General features: G+C 47.7%; 1 protein-coding gene across 6 annotated transcripts in view; it reads right to left on the bottom strand.

Annotated features, from left to right (window-relative positions):
• Nucleotides 1–25,107, bottom strand: part of PTPN18 (protein tyrosine phosphatase non-receptor type 18) — a 75,512-nt gene that overhangs the window by 1,976 nt on the left and 48,429 nt on the right. For 4 of the 6 annotated variants that reach the window (XM_083421041.1, XM_083421042.1, XM_083421040.1 and 1 more), the window contains exons 5-16: nucleotides 21,345–21,440; nucleotides 20,920–20,958; nucleotides 20,703–20,771; nucleotides 18,354–18,416; nucleotides 17,438–17,580; nucleotides 15,507–15,573; nucleotides 14,246–14,341; nucleotides 12,885–12,974; nucleotides 9,739–9,821; nucleotides 6,318–6,655; nucleotides 2,452–2,531; nucleotides 9–36 (exon numbers count right to left, since the gene is read on the bottom strand). In XM_083421041.1, coding sequence (XP_083277167.1) covers nucleotides 9–36; nucleotides 2,452–2,531; nucleotides 6,318–6,655; nucleotides 9,739–9,821; nucleotides 12,885–12,974; nucleotides 14,246–14,341; nucleotides 15,507–15,573; nucleotides 17,438–17,580; nucleotides 18,354–18,416; nucleotides 20,703–20,771; nucleotides 20,920–20,958; nucleotides 21,345–21,440 — 1,192 coding nt within the window. The remainder of the gene's footprint in view (nucleotides 1–8; nucleotides 37–2,451; nucleotides 2,532–6,317; nucleotides 6,656–9,738; nucleotides 9,822–12,884; nucleotides 12,975–14,245; nucleotides 14,342–15,506; nucleotides 15,574–17,437; nucleotides 17,581–18,353; nucleotides 18,417–20,702; nucleotides 20,772–20,919; nucleotides 20,959–21,344; nucleotides 21,441–25,107) is intronic. The other 2 variants (XM_083421039.1, XM_083421037.1) reach the window with 1 other exon arrangement.

The following is a 25,107-nucleotide window of genomic DNA, read 5'->3' on the forward strand; positions in this document are numbered from 1 at the left end:
CTTCTTACCTTTCTTCCCAGGTGATGAACTAAAAACCTAGAGCAAGGGAAGGAAAGAAGTATTTGAAGAAGAAATCTCTCATGGGTGCCTTAGCTGGGATTCCTGCATTGCAGGGGCTTGACCCTTGGGGTCCCTTCCAACTCTGTGATTCTGTGAAATAAAACATTTCTGCACTGCTCAAACACACTTCATTCTAGCACTGCCCTGGGCGAATGAGAGAGTCACAAGGATGCATTTTATTGATTCCCTTATTAAATGTATATTCCACCCTTGCTTTTGAAGGAGCTCAGGGTAGTAAGCTCATCCAAAAGAAAAGCATTATAAAAACATTGTTTCATCCGGTGATGAAACAGCTGCCTGTAGATGACCTGGGGCAAGACAAGAAGGGAAGAGTTCTCTTATTCTTAAAATAAGCAGCACTATGGTTAGATCTAGGGGGAAATAAAATTATATCGCTATACACAGATGGAGTGAGCCTTAGTGGGCAGGGTTGCTAGGCTGGTTTTCCAACACCAAGTGCAGAGGAGCGGGGGGGGGGGGGGGGCTTGGTGCAAGTGAGGTGGTGGGAACATCAGATGGGCTCTGCTGGGCCACATGGGCCATACCAAGCTCCCTGCTGCTTTGCTCCTCCTCTCAGGAACCAGGAGTGACTTCTGGTGTGTCAGCAACATAGCCCCTCCTGCTCCTGCCGCTGCTGCTGCAGAGTAAGAACAGAGGACTTTGCCTCGTTGACTTCTAGCATATTTATGTTTAGGGTTTTGTCTAAGAGAAACAGCCCGGACATTTGAGCCAAGGGAAGACCCATTTTGCTACAAAGGAAATTGAATTCTCCCTGCTTCTATAAATTAAGGATGCCAAGCACATGTGAATAATTTCTTATTTGCATACCTTTTTATGTACATTTTGGTCATTTTCTATCCTCCTGAAGTCGTGCTTACTATGGGAAATCATATTCAAAAGATGCAATTCCTTATGAGGCTTCACTAAATATTGCCTGCACATTTTCAAGCACATCTTCAGTCCCAATGGCTAGAAACTTGGTGTTTGTTTATGTGTGTTTTGTAAAGTGAAAGCTAAGGTTGTTACATTCAGTGCCAAGTTTTCTCCAGTTTGTTCCTCCAACCCTGACTTTACTAAGCTGCACAGCTGGGAGCGGGGAATGATAGATTGACTTTCCCCCTTTTGACTCAATCATAACACACACACTGAAATGGAGGGGGCTTGAACCTCCCTTTGCTACTGCCTCCATAGTCCTAGGGATGCCTAACATGTTTCATGCTCCAGTGTGTGGGATGTAAAGCTGCAGTCAAGTACAACATTCCTACAGTGGACACGTTAGGGGATGTTTTGTCCCATTCGGGAGAAGACTTCCCGTTTCCTCCTGAGCTGGGACAGACTTGAAGAAGGTGCGGTCTGTTGTACTGGCATGGAGGAGCCCACGGCCTCCATGTTCGGATCAGTGTGTGTTTGGAGAAGTGACTGCTTAGTCGCAGTCACTTGGGACTAACTACTTTATGGAATAGTTCTAGTTGTTATGTAACCTAAGTCTGCCTTCAGGGATATGTCTGTGAACCTGAATGAATCTGTGAGTAAGCTACTTTTATATTAATGTTAATCAGAGTCTTGTGTTTATTCTTTTTAAGAGGGATTAGAAGGGATTTTATCAGGAAGGAATCTTTAATAGTAAGACTCGGATGAGTTAGCAACAAGCTGCATAATTTAAAAAGGGGGATGTTTGGAACTGCTAGAATATGGAACGTGCTAGCGCATGTTAGGAAGGATATCATAAAATAATATATCCTCTCCTGCCTCCCTAATCATCCCCACACAGTGTACTATTAGCTTGCAAAGTTAGCAAAGTGTTTTGAAATATCAGGTTCACATTGTCTGTAGTTGTTCACTAATTTTCCAATTCTACAGATGGGAAAATCAAGGCTGAGGCAACTTATCCAAAGCTAAATAACAAATACATTGTAGAAGAGGAACTTGAGCCCAGGCATAGGAGCCAACTCCTAGGGGCCAAAGTCCCTCCCCCCCCCAAAAAAAAAAAATATTTGAGGATGCCAGCTCCCCCTCCAAGTGGATGGGCATTGCCATTCAAATTGTGTGCAGGCAACAAGTATTGGGATTGATTATGGGGGGGGGGGGCTCTTACCTGCCTCCCCCCATATTTTATTCAAGTTGGCACCCTGGAGGTCAGGTCTAGTAAAGCCAAACACACCCTAAAAACCAATCTGAACCAGGGCTGGGGGACTCTGTGGCCCTTCCAATATGCTGTTGAACTCCTCCCCAGCCAGCAGGGTCAATGGTCGGGGAGGGAGCAGTGGGAGTTGAAGAAGATCTGAAGGGCTACAGGCTCCCCATCCCTTCCGGTCTACAGTTTTTGTCAGAGGCTTATCCCGGTCCTGTGACATAGAAATGTGGCTGGGAAACACCGCGCAGAGAACATACTGTGGGCAGCAGGTTCCTCAGGGGCTTTTTCCCTAATCCATTGATGTGAGAGGAGGAGGTGACTCTGGGATTGGAATCGCCTGTAGCAGAGAGAGGAGATCAGACAAAGAAAAGATTATTCCCGATAGATCTTTCTGTACTCCCTTTGCTGTAACCACGACAGGTCAGAGGGACCTAAACTTTTCCCCGGGATTATGATATTAGTATTAGTATTATTACAGTCATACCTTGGTTGTTGAATGGCTTAGTTGTCAAACAAATCGGCCCCCCGAATGCCACAAACCCAGAAGTGAGTGTTCCGGTTTGGGAACATTCTTTGGAACCTGGACGTCTGACGCGGCTTCCACGGCTTCTGATTGGCTGCAGGAGCCAGAATGGATTCCGTTCGACTTATGAGGTACAACTATATTTCTACTATCAACTACAGTCATACCTCGGGTTGAAGTTGCTTCAGGTCAAGTGCTTTTGGGTTGTGCTCCGCAACGACCCAGAAGTAACGGAACACGTTACTTCCAGGTTTCGCCACTCACGCATGAGCAGATGGTCAAAATGACATCACGTGCATGCGCAGAAACGGTGAATCGCAACCCGCGCATGCGCGGACGCAGGTTGCGTTTGCTTCAGGATGCGAATGGGGTTCTGGAATGGATCCCGTTCGTATCCAGAGGTACCACTGTATAATCAATGACCTATCAACAGATTCCTCCCTGACAGCTTACGATGCAGGATGTGGTCTCTGTTAACATAAACCCAGCCAGCAAGCCCCGCATTGCTAAAGGGTGCAGATGGTTCAACCAAGAGTGCCGCACAAAGAAGAAACACTGGCCTATAGAAACACTGGTCTAAACTATTTACCCCCAACCTATTTCAAAATTTAAAAAGAGTACAAAGCCCTTTTGGCTTAAAAAAAAAAGGCAGTCTGAACAAAACTCCTGGCCTCTGTTGCTGAATGCCTCGCTAAACAACGAAACAAAACTCTTCTGGCAACTGGCTTCCTGAGCAATAGCTCTCCAGCCCCCAGCTGTGCCATTCCAGCTCAGGTATGGGAAAACCATTTTAGAAATACATTCACGGAAAATTCAAATCTCCCCGCCAGTTTTTATGATGAAGTTTCAGCAGAACTGTCACTGCTCCCACAATGGAGCCCAGTTACAGTGGAAGAAGTCTATACATTAATTGGGAACCTTAAGAGTGACTTTATCCCAGCTGAATTGATCATATCAAATCAGCACTGGTGGGCTCCTCTTCTGGCGGCACTTTTTATGATAGTAAATAACTCAAGCAAAGTACCATCTAGCTAGAAACATGCAATAGTAGTCTCAATCTTTAAGAGAGGCCAGCCAAACATGCCTTCTAATTATAGGCTAGTCAGTCTGCTTTCAATTATAGAAAAGCTGTATGCCCGCTTTCTCTGTAACAAACTGACAACTTTTCTAAATGACTATAAATATATCTGAAGCTCGGGCAGCTTTCCGCGAAAACACTCAACATCAGACCACTGTCTAACGCTGTCCCTCCTAGCTGAGAAGTACACCAGACCTCTACAGGGAAAACTCTTTGTGGCCTTTATGGACCTGAAATCTGCCTTTGACTCCATCCCTGGATTCCAACTATGGTCCAAATTACATCTAGTACTGAAGGATAAACGTCTCCTATATCTTATTAAAGCCCTGCACAGTGGAAGCAATTTGCAGGTTAGGTGGTTGCAGGGCCAGCTCTCAGACTGTATTGAGATGGCCTGGGGAGTAAGACAGGGATGCATTTTGGCCCCTACCTTGTTCAGTTTGTTGTTTATTTGTTTTTAATTTCAATTTCTATTGGAATTTTATTTACAACATAGCACAAACAGCCACGCCCCAATACACAAATCCACCTCATTAAACGTGAACATAACATACAGTGAGCATAACATACAACAATACAAACAACAACAAAAAAAATACTTCCTTTATCCTGTATCTGGCCTCCTTATTTACTTCTTATAAACAGTTTATAAGATGTTCAGTTTGTTTTTGAATGACTTAGAGGCAAGCTTAATGGACCTTGATGGCCATCTTCCAAAAATAGGGACAAGAAAGACCCCTTTCTTGCTGTATGCGGATGACACGGCCATCTTCTCCCAAACCAGACTTGGCCTGAACTACCAACTAAGGAAATTCTGAGACTACTGCTCTGGTAATAGGTTATCCATCAATTATGAAAAATCAAAAGTCCTGGTGTTTGAGAAGAGATTATCCCTGAGTAAATGGGTACTGGACGGTCACAAACTAGAGCAGACCAAATTCTTCCGGTACCTAGGGCTTCTGTTCCATCATTCTAAGTCCTGGAAACATCACTGGCAAACCGCCTATCAAAAGGCGGAGGTAAGCAAACTGGCTATACTTCAATTCTTTTATACAAGGGGAGGCCATTATGTTCCATCAGCCATTAAGGTATTTAATGCAAAATCTGTCTCTCAACTCCTCTAGGCCTCAAACATCTGGTTCAATGGCTCATTCTCCAGGTTTGATGACTGCCAGGCAAAGTTTCTCTGGTCCCTCCTACAAGTTCCAAATTGTGTTCCAAAGGCAATACTATTTTTAGAAACAGGTGAATGTCTTCTGTCAAGTAAAGCATGGTGGGCTGCCCTGAGATACTGGCTCAAGATCTCAGTCTTTGGCCTAGGGAAGGGGTTCCATACCTTCCATACCTAAACAATGAGGAGTTTGCTAGCTCATAGATGAAAATGATGGTTAGAAAAGCCACTTGGCTTGGTATGCCACCTTCTCTCCTGTACCATCTGGGCTTGAATCTCTGAGGCAAAGCCTCTGGAACATATCACATAGTGATCTCCGATCTCAATCTCATGTTATCTGTGGCCCATTAGCAGTAGGAATTCACTATGGGTTTGGTGCTGCATATCTTAGAAATTTGTCTTTACCAACATATTGGCGTCTTTTACCAAAGCCAGATCAACATATCCATGACTAAACAAATAGCGCTTCAGTCTCCCTTCCCTGGGGGGGTGTTTGCATGAATCTGTATTTTATTCTGAATCCATGTTATGGGTCGTTGGACCGCAATAAAGATTATATTATTGTATTTCTATTTCTATACCACTTTATATTCTTAAGGGGGGAAAATCAAAGCGGATTACAACACATTAAAATATTAAATAAAACAATCCAGGAAAAATGACTGAAGAATGATATTTGCAGCCTTTAATGTTTTACTATGGATTTTATTAGTTACATCTAATCTATGTTTGCAGCCTTTGTGAATTCCCATTTGAATTTGCTTGGGTTCTGTACACCCAAAGAAAAACCCCATGAAATACCCCCAAATCCAAATTTGTCATGATGACTAGAATCTTGTTTACTTGCGTTGAAGTCATATGATATTCACAAAGCTAGTTTAGCACAGTATTTTAAGAAAATGTGCTATGATCCAGGGACATCCTTAGTTCAAATGTCTCTTCTGTCATTAGCTAGATAACAGCCTGTGCACGTTGGCTCAACAGCAAGTGTCACCACCAGTTCCAGGTGACCCTTTTTGTCAAGTCGGTGTGCTCTGTCATCCCTTCCCCCATGTCTGCAAGATGAGATGATAATGCTGACCTGCCATATCTTGCAGGCCTGATGTTAGGGTTACTGAGATAATGTTTAGGGAAGTTTTAAATCTTTGATGTTCTATTGTGTTTTTACTATTCTGCTGGGAGCTGCCCGGAGTGGCTGGGAAAACCCAGTCAGATGGGCAGGATATAAATAATAAAATTATTATTACTATAAAAGAACTGGAGCACTTAAAACTACTGCATAAATGTTAAGTCTTATTGTTATACAGTTATACAAATTCTTAAGTGCACACAAACTATTACTTCACATCACCTGGGTTAATTTGGGCGTATTCGCAGGTTGCCGCGGAAGCTGGCCGGTGGATGGGGCTTCCAGGCAGCGAGTGACTGGCTTGCACTCCTACAAAGGCACTGGGGTCAATTGCCAAGGTGTCGGGCACATTGCTCATCCGAGGCTTCACTGCGGCATAAAGGGGTCCCTCTCCACTAAGCGGGGCCTCGTTGCCTGGAGCAGGAGGAGGAGGAGAAGCGCCCAGTCCACTTCGCCGGAGCTTGTTCACAACCGCATAGGTATCAGCCATGTCCCTGATGAGCTTGGGTGGTTGTTCTGGCGCTGATGTGGGCTGAGGGTCAACCGGCACCGAGATGCTCCTGGATCAGGGAACACAGAGGTTTATGTGAAATCTCCACAAAAGGCGAAGGGACCTCTCTCAGGATAAGAGTTTATGAGTTAGGCTACTGAAGTTACCGGTATATATATTTTTAAAGGATGCATATTTGTAATGCACAAAATGTACATGTATATTTTCTCAAGTGATTTCTTTTAGTTATTCCTCTGCAGAGGAGTATAAAACAATTTAGGAACAATAATTGCTTTAAGAAATCTTATGCATGAGGAAGAGTTTGCGGTAATTTTACTTCTCAGCTGTAGCCCAGCCTAGGATTTTTCCAGAGGAACCCCCTGCCCTCCTCTCCATTTTGACTTTCTTCACCACCTCTATTGCATCTGCAGAAAACAGCAGCAGGAGACTTTTTCAGGTGGTTCGCAATTTAGCGGAACCACCTGTTACATCGGGGCCCAGTACGGGCCACATGATCTCCTGCAATGATTTTGCAAAGTTTTTTGCAGATAAGTTGCTCAGATTCGGAAAGAGGTAGACGCCACCGTGGGAGCAGGGCCGGGGCGGGAGAGTGCTAGAGTCCTGTCTAGTCAAATTGCAAAAGTCAATTCCAATCTGTTACCTCCGAGGATGTGGACAGGCTGCTTGGACGAGTGAAACCAACCACCTGTCTCCTTGATCCTTGCCCATCCTGGCTTATAAAAGCTAGCCGGGAAGGACTGGGCAATGGGCTTCGTGGGGTGGTGAATGCTTCCCTCCGTGAGGGAGCCTTCCCAGACCCACTGAAAGAGGCGGTTATTAAACCGCTTCTTAAAAAACCATCTTTAGATGCGGCCACGATGGCCAACTATCGCCCAGTCTCAAATCTTCCATTCTTGGGCAAGGTGATTGAGCAAGTGGTTGCTGAACAACTCCAGGCACGCCTGGAAGAAGCGGACCGTTTGGATCCCTTCCAGTCGGGATTCAGGCCTCATCACGGGACTGAAACTGCCTTGGTCGCACTGGTTGATGATCTCCGGCGGGCTAGGGACAAAGGTGAGAGCTGTTTCCTAGTTCTGCTGGATCTCTCAGCGGCATTGGATACCATCGACCATAACATCCTTCTGGACCGTCTTGAGGGGCTGGGAGCTGGGGGCACTGTCATGCGGTGGTTCCGCTCCTTCCTCCTGGGCCGTGTTCAGAAAGTGGTGGTGGGGGATGAGTGTTCAGACCCCTGGGCTCTCACTTGTGGGGTGCCTCAGGGTTCTGTCCTCTCCCCCATGCTTTTCAATATCTACATGCAGCCACTCGGAGAGATCATCAGGGGGTTTGGGCTGGGTGTTTATCAGTATGCAGATGATACCCAGCTCTACCTCTCTTTCAAATCAGAACCAGTGAAGGCGGTGACGGTCCTGTGTGAGTATCTGGAGGCGGTTGGAGGATGGATGGTGGCTAACAGATTGAGACTGAATCCTGACAAGACAGAAGTACTGTTTTTGGGGGACAGGAGGCGGGTAGATGTGGAGGATTCCCTGGTCCTGAATGGGGTAACTGTGCCCCTGAAGGAGCAGGTGCACAGCCTGGGAGTCATTTTGGACTCACAGCTGTCCATGGAGGCACAGGTCTATTCTGTGTCCAGGGCAGCTGTGTGCCAGCTCCATCTGGTACTCAGGCTGAGACCCTATCTGCCTGCAGACTGTCTCACCAGAGTGGTGCATGCTCTGGTTATCTCCCGCTTGGACTACTGCAATGCGCTCTACGTGGGGCTACCTTTGAAGGTGACCTGGAAACTACAACTAATCCAGAACGCAACAGCCAGACTGGTGACTGGGAGCAGCCGCCGAGACCATATAACACCGGTCTTGAAAGACCTACGTTTCCGAGCACAATTCAAAGTGTTGCTGACCTTTAAAGCCCTAAACGGCCTCGGTCCAGTATATCTGAAGGAGCGTCTCCACCCCCATTGTTCTACCCGGACACTGAGGTCCAGCACCGAGGGCCTTCTGGCGGTTCCCTCACTGCGAGAAGCCAAGTTACAGGGAACCGGGCAGAGGGCCTTCTTGGTAGTGGCACCCTCCTTGTGGAACGCCCTCCCACCAGATGTTAAAGAGAACAACAACTACCAGACTTTTTGAAGACATCTGAAGGCAGCCCTGTTTAGGAAGTTTTTAATGTTTGATGTATCACAGTATTTTAATATTCTTTTGGAAGCCCAGCCAGCTGGGCGGGGTATAAATAAATTATTATTATTATTATTATTATTATTATTATTATTATTATTATTAGAGCTGTGGTCACACAGAGCTTTTTGGGTTTCTCTCTCCTCCTTCCTAGTGAAGAACTGCATGCAGTTGCTGCTCCTTCCTTATATCACAGAGCTGTGAAGCTGGGGTTCTTTGTTCGTGCCTTCCAGCCCCAAGCCATGCTCTGCCTCTGTTTCCAGGCCTCTGTTTTGTGCTTCTCAGCTGGCTGCCTGGAAGCTTCTCCATCCAAGTCCCTAGACTGATTGGTGGAAGGCAGACTGCAGTAGATAAGGCATTAAGGGGAGGAGAGGTAATCTGAAAGCTGCAGTTGGAAAGGTATGTCTTGAGGAAGGCTTGACGGATGAGAAGGAGGCAGGGCTTTACTTCTTCACCCAAGTGATGGTTTTCATATGCCCCTCTGACATGTCCAAGCCTGAGCTTTGTGATTTGAAGGATGTCAAAATAGTGAGTACCAAGCTCAGAGAGATGCGCTCACAGCTGCTGTAATACAGTCCGTATTTTTTATTATATATAATAATACCCATATACTAGTGTCTGCCATTCTCCACTGAATAAACCCAAAATGAGCTACAGCTCCACATAAACATTCAAAGCATAAAACCAGGCAACCGAATAATCAATAATCACATCTACCATCTTAAAATATGAAAATGTATAACCAGCACCCGGTTTGGGGGGAAAAGAACCATGTTGTACAATGTGGAGGGTCTTGACCCCTTTCCTAAGGCAGCCCAAAGTCTGCACCAGCTGGGCCTCCCCAGAGAAGAACTCCCACATCTCGGGTGTCACTGCAAAACATGGCTCTGCTTTCCTGCCAAACCAAGACGGCTGGGCTGCCGTTTCCAAGGCTTCCTCTCTCAGCCTTCCTTACCGGTGGAGGACGGTGCTTCGTTTGAGCGGGGCCACAGCCAGGTGTCGGAGGGAGAGGGCGTCGTCATAGAGGGGAAGACGGTTCTGTGTCAAAATCCGGAAGAACAGAAAGGAAGTAAGGGACGATTTAGGCCAACACAGCTGTTTGAACATCCTACAGCAGGAAGTTTGCAGGAAGCCACGTCTGTGTGCTTCTGAGAGGGTGGCACACACACATTCAATCTACAGTAGCCAACGGGATACCCTTCAGAGGTTGTGGGGCTACAGTTCCCATCAGCCCCCGCCTGCATGGCCAGCTACTCCTGCATTTATGTGAGCATTCATTTATTTTTAAAATTAGCTCTTTGTTTTTCACTGCTATTGCAACATCACTTATGTGTCCCAGAACTTAGGACGGCTGCTATACAACCTTGTCAAGACTGCCTAGTCACACAGAAAGGAGCTTTCCCTGCTCCCCTGTCAAGCTGCTCACACCTTCAGAAATTAATAGGAATAGAGCCAGTGTGCCTATTAACACAGATGGTGTAAAATAAAAGTTTGTGTTTGTGCTTAAGAATTTGTTTAATTGTATAAAAACAAGACTTAGTTTTTATATAGTAGCAAGACAAACCCACCAAAGCAAACACAGATTTCAGTTGCTTGGAGAAAACAAGCTAATTTTTGTTTATTTCGTTTACAAACACTTCTGTCTCTTCCGAATCCAGGTGTGGCTGGTGTGGGGTAAGAAGCGCTACACTGGAAGAAGGCCCTGGAGCAGCCTTCATGCACAGATCTTAACTGACCTGCCTATAAGGCTGGGATGGGAAGATTGCTGGGAAGGGTAGTTTTCCTGCCACCCTTCTTACATAGAAGAAGAGTCCTGCTGGGTCCGGCCAAAGGTCCATCGCTCTGCTCTCCCATTGTCCAGGCAGATGTTTATGGGAAGCCTGCCTGCAGGACTGGAGTGCAACAACACTCTCCCCACTTGGGATTCCCAGCAGCTGGTCTACTGGGGCATCTGGCCTTCGACAGCGGAGGCAGAACAGAGCCATCACGGCTGGTAGCCATGGATCGCCTTCTCCTTCATGAATTGGTCTCCTCCTTTAAAGCCATCCAAACCGGTGTCCACCACTCCTTCTATGCAGTGGGTGAAGAAGGGCTTTCTTTGTCAGCCTTCAGATTCCTGGGGCGGCCCTGAGTCTTCCAGTATTCCCCTCTAGCTGGGGATCTTGTGTTTGAGGGATACACCCATTCAGTGGCAGTTCCAGGGGTTGCTGGGGGGTGGAGAGGCTTCCTCAGCCACGGTGCCCTCTCAGTGGGGCCTCTTCCTCCTCCTCCCCCTCGCTACAGCTGCCCATTCACTTCTCTTCCCCTCTGGCTCCAATGTGCGCCACCCAATCCTCTCTCTACTAATCCCCCCCTTATTGAGGTGTACATTCCCACAAGGATTGTGCAATTATTGGGCAGACAATTATGTTTAAAGTGTTTGCTACTCAGCTGATCTCTCCACACATGCCATTTGTTCAGAATTTTAAAAAGGGAATCAACAAACTGGAAGATGCGGAAAGGAAAAAGGGAACACCTACTGGTGTGAATGGGAGCAAGCAGTTTTGATCTTCAACTGCAGTTGAAGTGTGTGTGTGTTTGTGTGTGTAGCGATGAAGCTAGGCTTTTTTTTCACTCGGGTCAAAGACCCAGTAATGGCACCCCACGTGCATTTGCATACACACACAGGCTGGGAGCCTCAATGGTGCCCCTTGGGAGGCATCACCCAGAGCAAAAAAAAACCCCAACCCCCCCCCCCAATAGCTGTGGCACTGGCGGGTGCACTGGTCTAATGAAGCCAAATTCGAAAGGAGAAAATGTCGTCTCCAAGCAAGATCCAGCTCAAATGTGGACAAGCCCTGAGAAGCTTGGCTATGAAAAGTCTGAAGCAGTTGATGGGCTAATTCTTATCTCTCTGCCCAGGCCTGAGGGGCCTTCAAATGCCAGTCTCTGGGCCACCCATGGGTGTAACCTGGGGCGGGGGTGCGCGAGTAAAACAATAGAAATACTTAACTAACTAACCCATCACATTGGTTCTGCCCCCCTAACAAAAATCCTACCTATGCCCATGGGGCCACCATCATATCTCACTCACTTTGCTGTCCCTTTTGCCCCTCCCAAGCCCACAGAAAGTAACCTAAAGCCACAGAGCCTCCAGATTCTTGTGGTATCAGACTTACACAGCTGGAACTCCCCACTTAGTAGATCAGAAAGATAAGAGGCCATTTTGGGGGGAAGTGAATATGAAAGAGGAACCTCCTCAAAGCACAGATTCCCGGCAGGGGAATGTGTGCACTTGCACTTGTGTGCCAGAGACAGACAGAGAGAAAGACAGCTAGCTGGGTTTGCTTTTATAGTAGCTGCCTGTATCTTTCCCTCCATTGCCAGGATTCTTAAAATGGGGAAGAAATGAGCTTTAAACATGCCATGTGAAGGCAGCCTGCAACTCCTATCATCCCTGCCCACTGGCCATATTGGCTGAGGTTCATCTGGAGGGCTGCAGTTTTCCAACCCCTGCAAAAAAGGAAGGGGATAGCATTGCAGCTGTCCTGGGAAACCAAGATTAGTCCTTTTCCTCTTCTTAACATGCATTCAAAGCCAGTGTGGACCTGGGACACGAAGGTTTAACACCCCCCCCCCGCCCCGGGGTGACCTTGGGATAGTCGCTCTTAAAGCAGGGGCCAGGATGGGGCAGTGGAAGACCATGTATGCTGCCCTGAGTTCCTTGAAGAAAATGAAATATTTGCAGTATGAGAGCTAAAGCCACAACTGCAGGTACAGTCTTCAGGAATCTGCTGTGACATTTATGAATTCAGCTCACAAATATAACTCAGAAAGGCTTCGAAGGATCAACTAAATATTTGGTCAAGTTTGATTAAAACTCATGAAGAAATTTATGCCCCTCAAAAACTGGAGGTCTATGGGCTAGAAGCGTCTGTTTTCAGATTCCCCAATCAAAACAGCAATCCAAGGAGAAACTGCAATGGGCTGATCTCCACTGAGGACTACAACAACACCCCCCACCTCTTCTGCCAACTTTCACAGATGAATGAGGAAAAGCTGCCCTATGTGGGAAGTTCCAGTAACTCCAGTGTTGCTTTTAGTTTTGGATTTGTCTCTTACTTCTTTGACGTTTTCATAGTTTGAGTCAGATAAACTCAGGGCAGCCCGGAACATTTCAGTGACCGCATGGTATACAAACTCATACTGCTCCTGCCAAGAAAAGAGGAGATATGAGATATGAGAGGAGAACGTTGATCTATAAAGGGAAGCTCCAAATGCCCTTAAGGTTTGGCCACACTCGAGGGAAGCGGTCACCAACTTTTTGAGGCCCATGGACACAGGGGAATTTTTGAGCAAGTGCCATGGGTGCCATGCCTTCTCTAGTCCTAAAGGTAAAGGGTAAAGGGACCCTTGACCGTTAGGTCCAGTCACAGAAGACTCTGGGGTTGCAGCGCTCATCTCGCTTTATTGGCCGAGGGAGCTGGCGTTTGTCCACAGAGTTTTTCTGGGTCACGTGGCCAGCATGACTAAGCTGCTTCTGGCGAACCAGAGCAGTGCATGGAAACGCCGTTTACCTTCCCGCCGGAGCAGTACCTATTTATCTACTTGCATTCTGATGTGCTTTCAAAATGCTAGGTTGGCAGGAGCAGGGACCGAACAACGGGAGCTCACCCCGTTGCGGGGATTCGAACTGCGGACCTTCAGATCGGTAAGCCCTAGGCTCTGTGGTTTAACCCACAGTGCCACCCACATCCTACAATGCCAGAAAAGCTTACCCACAACTGACAGAAGGAGAGGACGTGTGCACTCACTTTGCTTTTCCAAGGGACCGGGCAAAACTTGGATCGCAAAGAATTCATAGGAGCCTTGAGAAGACCCATGCAGCCCAAAGAGCAGGTGGGGAAAATATCAGCCTTCCCACTTCCTCCTTCAGCTCTGTGGGTTTTCCAAGGGAGAAAAGGTAACCACCCTCAGCCCCTCATGATTAAGTGGTGAGAGCATCGGGGGAGCTCAGAAGCCTTTTTGGACATCAGGTGAAGCCCTCGAGGTGACCCCTGCTTTAGGAACACCAAATACCAAGATATGAAGATAAAGAGCCTGTACACTCAATTAGCCTGCTGCCCCCTGGTGCAGTGTGGGGTATTGTCTAGCGCTGGAGTGAGCCCCACTAGTGCCTGAGGTGGGCACCTGCGCAGCTCAATGGGGGAGGGCACACTGTGGGATGGGGTGCGCTGCCAGAGTGACTGCGTCCCTACCGGGCGCCATCCAGCTAGAGGGCACCGGGAGCGATGTGGTGGCTTGGGTACCCTGCAAGCCCAGTGCCACCCAGGGCAATTCACCCCTGCCTAGCTACTGGCACTGTCCCTTCGCCAGATTCAGCTGCCAGTCCAGCCATCTTAGAATGCTGGGGGACTCTGTCATCTTTGCTTCGGGCAGCAAAATGTATTGGTGTGGACAGGAGCGATGACTGCGGGGCTCACCTGGGTCTGAACAGCAGCTGGTCTCTGCTTCCTCATTTCTAGGACAACATCAAAAATACTGAAATGCGGGGGGATTCTCTGAAAAGTAGAGGAGAACTGGGGAAATATCGGCAATAATAATAATAATAATAATAATAATAATAATAATAATAATTTTATTATTTATACTCCACCCATCTGGCTGGGTTTCCCCAGGAACTCTGGGTGGCTTACAGTAAAACATCAGACATTAAAAACTTCCTGATACAGGGCTGCATGATATCTGACTGAAGGACCTTCATTTGGGTTCCCACATTTGCCACTCTGCTTTACTACTCCCTATTTCATTTGCTGTTTCCTCTGAGCTATGTGAGGGTATCATAAGAGGTATCTTCCCCAAAGAAGCAGAAGGCAAGGGAAGATGCGAATTTTGCAGGGATCAACCAAGTACTGTATCTTGATGTTTGTTGTGGGAGCTGAGACTCTGCAGTACAATAGTCCTCTCCAAGAGACATTTTTGTTCCTCGTTTTATATACAGATGGAGGCTATATATGAAGTTATGGACTGTGTCAACTCAGACAGCTGGAGAAAGGTTATATTTTTGAACACTTCTCCCCACCTCCAAGTGTAAAAACAAAACTACTTGTAAGTAATAGTCTTATTCTGATAAGCTAGTTTATGAACAACTGAATTGGTTCCTAGGATGGGACTGTCTTGTTTCCATGGATTATATGTAAGCTGTTTCAGGAGCCTTTTTGGCTGAGGAGGAGGGTTCAAATGCTCTAAATGAAAAAAAAATGTCCAGAGTTCTGCCATATATAGAAAACAGATTTAATTAAAGTGTTGCATGCAATGCACAGATGTAGCAAGAGGTTCACTACAAAACACACACTCACTGGCAAAGCCAGACCAGGCACTCGTCACACCTGGTTCTATTCCGAACATATTCCAAACAGAGATGCTTCAGGAATTCCATCTCTTTTGGGGAAGAAGGAGCAAATTCTATTAAAATCAAATTCTAATCATATTTCAATTAAACACCATTTTTAAAAACAAAGTCTACATGACATTTTATCCATCTGTCTGTCCGTTTGTCTGCCTATCCACCCACCCAGCCAAGAAATAGCCAGACACACAGTCACTCTTTAAACAAGAAAACAGCAACAGTGTCTGGTCAAACATCATTCCGATATTTGTTGTTCCAACAGACAGAAATATTGGACCAAATCCACCCAGCTTCCTCAATCCTCCATCCCTCAGATATGACTTGCCTAGAAATACCTGTTTCAGCAGCAGCTGCCGTATGTATTCCAGGGTACAGATCACACCTGTCCGGCCACAGCCAGCACTGCAGAGGAGGAAAGAGGGTGAGAGAGGGTCTGCAAAATAACAGACCTTCTTTCAGATCACATCCAGCCAGGAATTGCAATACAAATGAGAACACTTTGCCATTTTGTTTCAAGAAATTCTTTCAGAAAAATCTTCTTGGTTCATCCCCATAAATATAATGGCAGTGTGGACTTCTGGTGCTTCCTGTCAAAATGGGCGCAGAGCTTCGAAGTAGCGGAGACTGGCAGGTGAAGTGCAGTGGTACCTCGGGTTAAGTACTTAATTCGTTCCAGAGGTCTGTTCTTAACCTGAAACTGTTCTTAACCTGAAGCACCACTGTAGCTAATGGGGCCTCCTGCTGCTGCCGCGCCGCCGGAGCAAGATTTCCGTTCTTATCCTGAAGCAAAGTTCTTAACCTGAAGCACTATTTCTGGGTTAGCGGAGTCTGTAACCTGAAGCGTATATAACTTGAAGCGTATGTAACCCGAGGTACCACTGTATAAACAAGAATAACGAGGGCAATTGTCCTTATATGCTCCCCACCCCCATGTCCGGGGAGGGAGTGAGCTTCACCTGCAGATCTTCTGATACCCGGCTCTCACTCCAGATGGAGGCAGGAGGCGCTGGGTGCAATGCGCTTCGCTTATGGGCAGTTCTTCTGTACTTTGGAATTTTAATAGCATCTAATTTACAGACATATACTGGGCTAAGGAGACAAGATAAACTGCTAAATAAATCAGCCACTGAGCGACCACGATCTGAATTGGAGAGAGGAAGATTTCCATCATAACAAGGTGAAGTATGACTGGGCGAGGGGAGCCTTTACCTTTTCTGAATATATATTACATTTTGCTGCATCAGTGATTCGGCAACTCTTTCCCGAAATATCAGTGGATTGATAAAAAGCAAGAGGAAAACAAAGAGAATAAGATAATATTTATGGATTTTTTAATGGAAATGGGACTGTGTGAGAATGTCGATACGATTGAAGCTTCTAACTTCCACTGAATTGCAGTTAAGATTATGGTTCCTTGATCCACCAGAGCAGTGGCGGGACACCAGATCGTTAAGAACTAAGTACTGGAAGAGAAAGGATATGTTGGAGTTCTGCCTGGGGCTATGGCGGAGTGCCAGACCTTCGCTCAGACAAAGATGGTGCAGTGACGCAGTGGAAATAACAGCTTCTGAGAACGGAAGTGAAAATGAAAATGTGGAAGCATAGGTGCCTTTTATGATCGAATTAAAGCAGGGGAAATGAATAAACAACTGGAATTAACATATCACACAGGAAATTTATTGGATATAAATTCTGCTTGCAGAAATAAAAGTTATTAAATATGCAATTACGAATGGAAGTCAAGAAACAAGTGGCTGTCAACAAAGGATTAAAGTCAGAACTGTTGTTATTGGATTAATCAAGATTATGAAAGGAGGAAGACATAAGAACTTTGTAACCAGAAAGCCAGTACATGGGAAGTCATCTCAAATTGATTAATTTAGCTTTTGAATAATAGGCTCTCTTTCTTTTTAATTGGATTTTAATTTGGTAATGTGACAATGTGGCTTTTATTGGACTTGTAATAAAATTTATTATACCAATAATAATAATAATAATAAAAATATGGCCGTGTGCCCAAGCTTGGCCCCCTCACTGCTCCCCTCTAACTCCAGATCACTTATGAATGGGTTAAAGCACAACAAGTTCAGTGCAGATCCTTGGGAGACTCTGTGCTTCTCTCCTTTGTGACTTGTGGGGACAGCCCATTTGTTCCTGCTCTTTGCTCCCTTTAACCAGTTACTGATCCTCTAAGAGGACCCATCCTCTGACCCCATGACTGTGGTGTGGTCTGTCTATAGGGCTTTGCCCTGGGGCTGCCCCTTACCTGCAATGCACACAGATGGGCACAGTACTCTCACCCTGCTTGCTTCTCACTTGCTCAATCATGCCAAGGAAGTGGCCGTAAGTGTCTGGGATGCCCCGGTCTGGCCAAGCCACGTACTGGAAATGGGATAGCTCCCGCTCCTCCTGGGGGGAGGGGGGGAGAGGTACAGATCAATATCACCACGTCTGAATGGGGCTGACACAGAACAGGGGGTAGGAGAGGAAAGCCATTTGCACCCTCTGACATGTTTATGTTTGCTAATGCAAGCACCTGATACCACCTCAAATTAAAACCCATTCTTCAAGATGGTTTGTCTTCAACCAAGGAACTCTGGAACTCTGGTCCCGTGAAGGCCCGTCTACAGCACCGGTGGCAAACCCTAAACCCACAGGCCTTATCTGCCCCTGGACGATTCCTTGTGGGTCTCAAACCCCTTGGAATTTGATGGTGGTGATGAAATGACTGCACTGCAGCAGGGGCTCCTTTTCTCCTGTGCCATTGCCGCAGGGATCTGGAAGGAACACTCTGACATTTCCCGACCTGGATCTCTGAGCGCTGTCCCCTGTTTGTGGAGCACACCAGTCTCTTAACAGTGGTCAAAAGGAATGGTGCTTCATTCAGCAGCAAAGAAGCTGATTTTGCCAGCAACCATAGTAGGGATAGGGCCTGGGCAGAGCCTGATAAGGTTCCAGGCAATCAGGACGAAGCCTGCTATAAATATTCAGAGCCCTGCCTTGTGCTCCTGCCTGGTCTACAGAGCAGTGCTTTCTACGTGCTGCTCCTTCAGCTTCCAGCTCATGCAGCTGACCTTGAGGCCCCAGAGCCATAAAGTGCAGCCCCAAGACCTGGACTTGGGTGTGCCCCACAATTCCAGTGGGCCTTGCCTAGCAATTAAGTGCCATGGAGCAAGCTTTACCTTCTGAAAGGTCAGGGTAAGCATCCGCAGAATGACATCTGGATTGAGTTCCTGTTCTTTAACCTGAGGAAGAGACAAGAAAACCGCCCATCACATTGTTCAAAATATTCTTATCTCCCCAAATGGGAGACATCTCATTTGCTCAGTTACGCTGCCCACCTATAATATAGGCTAGAGATAGAGAACTCTTCAATCCCATCAGCCTCAGTCAGTGTAGCCAAAGCTCAGGGATGGTGGGAACTGTAGTTCAGCAACATCTGCAGATCCACAGGTTCCTTATCTCTAATGTAGGTACAATTGGACAGTGTTTTGTTAACCATCACAGTTCTGTTTTATGGGATAGCTTGCTTGACATGAGAAATGGCTTCCTGACAAACTTAAACCCTGGCGATTGTCATTTTGTGAAAGGTTCGGGAACTTTGACCAAATTCTCAATACTCTTGCCAATGGATGGAGTTCACTGCAGATGAATTATCAGGGGCAGAGACCATGCCTTTCTGCAGAAGGTCCCAGGTTCAATCCAAGGCATCTGCAGGTAAAGGCTGGGAAAGAGCCCCATCTGAAAGCCTGGAGTCAGTGCAGGCAATTTAATAATACTAATACTGCTACTACCTCGCAAGACGAATGCCTCGGAAGACGAAAAACTCGCAAGACGAAAGAGTTTTTCATTTTCTGAGTTGCTTCGCAAGACGGATTTCCCTATGGGCTTGCTTCGCAAGACAAAACGTCTTGCGCCTTTTTTTTTAAACCGCCAATGCATTCCTATGGGAAACCGTCAATACACAGTGGTGCTTCGCAAGACGAAAAAATTCGCAGAACGAAAAAACTCACAGAACGAATTAATTTCATCTTGCAAGGCACCACTGTAATAATAATCTATTATTTCTACCCCACCCATCTGGTTGGGTTTCCTAGGCCACTCTGGGCAACTTTCAACAGAACATTAAAAACAGAACAAAACTTCAGACATTAAAAACTTCCCTAAACATCCCATTTTGAGTTAGACGGACTAATGGTTTGACATGGGATCAGGCAAATTCCTGACTGGGCAGGAATTAAGTATGGGACGGATCCAAGAAGCACCTTGTAGCCACACAACATGTGATGCAGCTTATGGAGTTCGCTGACACATGAAATGGCAAAGGTAACTTAGCTGGTTCTCAAAAAAAGATGAATTAACTCCCAGGGAGAAAGGCCTTTCAGTATCTCTTTGTGATGAGCAGGGCTAGTTCCAGGTTTCAGGGCCCCCCTGTAAAGGGCCATTTGGTGCCCCTGGCCTCCATGTTGGTGGGCTGAGGGTGGCAGGAATGGGTGTGCCATGAACTGCTCTTTCAAATTTCCCTTTGTGCTCTGGAGCAATGCAACAGTGGGGAACATGGTGGGAAATGTTAGGTGTCAGCCTGAAGATCCAGCTGCTCAGTGTGGAAGGGCCCAGGGCCCAGGAATTGCCCAAGGGTGCCAGCTGCTAACATTACGTCTGGTAAGAGAGCAAAATATCTAAGAGCAATATACCTCCAAGTACCAGAGACTGTGGGACACGGGTGGCGCTGTGGGTTAAACCACAGAGCCTAGGACTTGCCGATCAGAAGGTTGGCGGTTCGATTCCCCGCGACAGGGTGAGCTCCCGTTGCTTGGTCCCTGCTCCTGCCAACCTAGCATTTCGAAAGCACATCAGAGTGCAAGTAGATAAATAGGTACTGCTCCGGCGGGAAGGTAAACGGCATTTCCGTGTGCTGCTCTGGTTCGACAGAAGCAGCTTAGTCATGCTGACCACACAACCCGGAAGCTGTACACCAGCTCCCTGGGCCAATAAAGCGAGATGAGCGCCACAACCCCAGAGTCGGTCATGACTGGACCTAATGTTTTTACCAGAGGCTGCGCACAAACTATGTGGCAGCTATAGTGAGCCCGTGGCCCTTAAGGGATTGCTGCACTACAACTCCCATCATTCCTGGCCATCAGTCATCCTGATGGGGCTCATGGGAACTGGGATCCAATGACATCATGAGGATGGCAGGATAGTCAGCCAGTCCTGCAACAGGGGAGGGCATCATATTTGCACTCTTCTTGTGTGTTTCCAGCAGGTGCATCTGCTTGGTTTCGACTGCTGGTATCAGAATGCGAGATGAGATGGGACTTTGGTCTGATCTAACAAGGCAATTCTCAGGTTCTTAACGACAATTCCCAGCCCTTCCTTAGTGAGAAGAAATGGCCTTTAATCCAGGTTAGGTTGGCAGTGGAGATGCCTGTGCTTGTGCATTGATGAAGAACTGTGCCAGCATCCCCTGCCAGGAAGCAGGCTCCTCCTTCTGCACGCAGCTTCTTCCTGTCCATGTGTAACAACCTCACCTGTGCCACAGAGAAGGATCCAAAATGCAAGGTTTCCTCTGCCAAAGGCCAGTAGCGCTCACACTTTTTCTGAGAAAGAAAAGGCATAGGAAAGCAAGAAAGGTTAGGTAAGAGAGGTGGTGGCAACATGGCTGTCCTCAAAACCTCAAGGCCCAGATGAGAGACCCCATGAGGCTTCCTAGCCTCCAAATACCATCTCTCCTTCAGGAGGCCTCACCTTGCCTAGTTCCACTTCCCGACAAGCCATGACAATCACCTGCAATGAAAGAACATCATGAAGCAGTGGTGGAGAACGCCAGGCCCAGAGAGAACAGCGGGGTGTGTAGAAACTGTACTACGGTGCATGGGTAAAATTTACATTTGCTGCTCTGTGCACTTTTGCTTCTGGCACCACTGGGATGTGGCCCATAAGGTTTCACAGACCTGAATGTGGCTGTCGGGCTGAAAAAGGTTTCCTTGCCGCTGCCATAAAGGAGCAGAAACATTAATTTGAATTTGCTTTGAGAGGGACTGTTCACCAGATGCCTTGGTGTCAGAGAAACTGGTCTTATACAGATCAATCCAATCTGCTGGGCGCAATTTGCACTTCAGAGCTTGCTTTAATATCTAGGATATTACTTGTGATCTGCCTGGACAACTCACCTTCACCTTGTACTGCCAAATCATGCGCCAGAAGTCCAGCACTGTGTGTGGAAGAGGCCCCTGGGTTGCAATATAGCACTGCTTGTTATCCACACCCTGTGGGAAGAAAAGAGAATCGCAAACGTGAACTGAACATCATGCATTCTGCTGAACACCCTGTCATCACCCCTGAGCTGGAGAACAGCATTCTATCTGAAGATAAGTGGGGATACACAAAGGAGAGGTTAGAGATTGGAATGAGTCAGAGGGCTTTGGATAATTCACCCATTTTATTTGTGCTTGACAAAAATACGTTGCATTCCATTGTAAATAGAATGGTCATACAACTGGGGTATGTATTGTCCACTTCTATAACATTCATGTTCTCAAAGCAATATTCTCAAATGTGGAAAATTTAAGTCAGCTCCTGGGGAGTGCATGTATCTTATCTCTAAATTTAGGGTTCCCAAGAGCCTTTAGACTACGTTGTCATCCCACTGTCAATTTTATCTCTGTAACCATGAGGACTAGAAATGTATTCTAGTAAACTGGGACTTTTAACTGATGGTAGGAAGAGCCTTCAATTCTGTCTTTTGCCATAATGCCATTCTAGTGTGCCTGATGGAACTTATCTGCTCCACTTCCCAGTGGGGAGGAGCTGCGGTGGACCGCATGGCCACCCACTCCCCACCGGGGGTGGGGGACTTTGTCCCCCATTGCCTGAGGGATCCCGGCCATGTCAGAGCCCGGCCAGCCAATCCGCTGGCCGGCGGGGTGTGGCCGGGACAGTTTAAACCGAGGAGCGAGCTCGCTTCCTCAATCACCCTCCCTCCCTATTTGCAGGTTAGGCACTGGCCTTGCTATGGATTTCGGTTGGTCGCCTTGGTTGTCCAAGGGGCCTGGTAGGAATTTTTCCACTTGGCAAATTGGCACTGGCCACTTGGCTTTCGCCTACCTCGTAGCAATCGTCACAACTTTGTTAGGGTTGCGGTTAGGCATTTTTTGACCTTGTGTGGGGGAGGAGAGGTGTGGCCATCACCTACCCCTCCATCTTAAGGGTATTCCGTTAAAGGAATCCGGGGGTGTTGATCTTGTCTTGGGGGCTAGGGCTTTGACACGACCCCGACGGGAACACCAGGGGGAGCTTGAGCTGGTTCGCATCAACAGGGCTCCCCCTACCGGTGGCTTACCCTTACTGGACTTCCTGCACAGTCAGATATAGTCGGGTCCAATCAATGCCTAAGCCAATACCGCTCACATTCTGTAATTCAATAAAGTTGTGGCCAAAATTTGCCCAGTAACATAAACCTAATATCTGTGTCCTTGTGTGAGTTATTTCCCAACGAGGGGGTGGCTGTGGGGTCTCGACACGCAACTAGCTTACCTTGAGAAATGAAATAAAATCATGAAAAGGCTACTATGGGACAAAAGCCCCCCTTCTCCATGGAGGTCACCTGCTGGATCTTTGCATCATTTGCTAAACTGGCCTTGCATGCTTCCAAGCATCTTCACTTGGGGGAAGAGCAGGATGCTGCCTGCACCTCTGCAGGGATACTGGACCCTTCAATCACTCTGACACAAAAGATGCAGCCAAGCTACTTGCTGTCAGAGTTGGCTGCCTCTTTTACCACTGCTTTGGGCATTTCTCCTTCCAGTCATGAGGCACAGGCCAGTCACTGATGCCTATAAAAACATGACCAGACCAGCCATGAGGCAAAGTGAGGCAACTGCCTTGGGTGGCAGGATCCCCAGGGGCAGCAGATCCCAATGTAGATCTTCATTTCCCCCTTGTTCCTGGTGTAGCTCTTGACCCACCCCTTCCTCCCTGATGGGCAGAGAAGTGCCATTTTGTGGTTGACCTGAGGGGCCCTGGGGGGAGGTTTCTCTGGAGGCAGGTCAATGCCATTCTTACACTTACACAGTGCAAAAGTAAAATCTTTTGGATGGTATATGACGATTGTGATGCACAGAGGAGCGTTCAGGGTAAAGCGGCTGCAATTCGGTGTCAGTGTGGCACCAGGCATATTCCAGAATCTAATGGACTCGCTCCTTAAAGGGATTCCTGGCGTCACCCCCTTCTTCGATGATGTGTTGTGTAGAATAGTGGGTAGACATAGCAGACGACACAGCGATTTCTCCAAAGCAGCTCTTTATTTTGTAAGCTGGAACAGAACTGAACAGCAAACAGCTCAGCCGGCCTGCTTTTATAGGAGCCGGCTGTCAACATTGTAGCAACAACAACCCAGGGTTTCCCGCCTAAAATAACTGACATGGACCTGAGTGAAAACTATCTACAGTATCCCCCTGCTGGCCCAGGGTGAGAACTTCAGTACATAACACCCCTCCCCACCGAGATAAGGCGTTAGTAACAATCGTAATGGTTTCCTTATATACAGCACTACATGTAATGGTTCAATTAGGCACAAAAGCATATCGGTTACATTTCCCATACTTAGACCAACAGTGATACATGTCCAACAACATAGTCCTTTAAATAAGTTGGGCGCTTGGAAACTCTGCCAGACCGCCGGGGACTGGCAGCAAAGTCCGGGGGGCCACCCAATTCTTGCTGAGGCTGTGGTGCGACCCTAGGTGGCGTTGAAACCAAATCCCCTGCTGTGGGTGGAGCCTCCGCAAGTGAAGTGGTCTGAGTCTGTGGTAAGTCTGGCAGACCCTCTGAAGCGGCTTGGTTCGGCTCCACACTGGCAGTTTGCGAGGGAGGTGTAGGTGGAGCCTCGCCATCTGTAAGTGTCTCTTCTGGAGCCACGAGCGCAGTTGGGGGCACCACGGTAGTGTCCAAGTCCCCAACCCTGCGCCTAAGCTGGTCTATGTGCCGGCGCCACAAGCGTCCGTCTTCGAGTGCCACCTGGTACGAGCGAGGTCCAGTGACTCCCACTACTGTGGCTGGCACCCAAGGAATGTCCCCCACATAGTTCCGGTTTCCTGGAACAAATGACCATGGTGCGTTGGCACAGCCTGGGGGTTCGGCCACGGCAAAGTCCGGGTGCAGCCGGTCGAGCGGTGACCTGGGGCGGCGACCCATAAGAAGTTCAGCAGGACTCCGCCCTGTGGCCGCATGATGGGGCCACAGGGGTGATGTGTTGCACGAACAAGTATTCGGCGACCCGCTCGTGCCAGTCTCCCCGGTCCAGGCGCGCCAGTGCCTCTTTTGCCGAGCGCACCATTCTCTCCGCTTGCCCGTTGCTGGATGGATGAAATGGTGCCGTTAGGGCATGGCGGATGCCTAGTCCCAAAAGATACCGCTCAAAAATGCCTGACGTGAGCTGCGGTCCGTTGTCGGAGACAAGGACATCAGGACACCCATGCGTCGCAAAGAGGCCTCGCAGCACCCGGGTGATGGCCTTGGTAGTGGTGGAGGGCATCAGGGCCACCTCCAGCTATTTGGAATAGGCGTCTACCACTACCATAAAGGTCCGGCCATGAAAGGGGCCAGCCAGATCGATGTGCACCCTCGACCAGGGTGTCTTTGGCGTCTCCCAGGTGTGTCCCTTAGCTGCCGGTGGTGCAGGCCTTGATTCTTGGCACGCTTGACAGGCGGACACCCAGGCAGTGATGGCATTGTCCATGTTAGGCCACCAGACGTAACACCGAGCCAACACCTTCATTTTGACAATTCCCGGGTGGCCAACGTGCAGAGCCTCCAGGACGTGTTGACGGAGTCTTTGGGGAATCATGACGCGGTCTCCCCACAGCAGACAGCCGCGATTTGCCGAGAGTTCATGTTGTCTGGTTGCGAAGGGCTGGATCTCCAGTGCAAAAGGCC

The sequence above is a fragment of the Podarcis tiliguerta genome (assembly GCF_965153285.1).
Source record: "Podarcis tiliguerta genome assembly, chromosome: 17".
Lineage (NCBI taxonomy): Eukaryota > Metazoa > Chordata > Lepidosauria > Squamata > Lacertidae > Podarcis > Podarcis tiliguerta.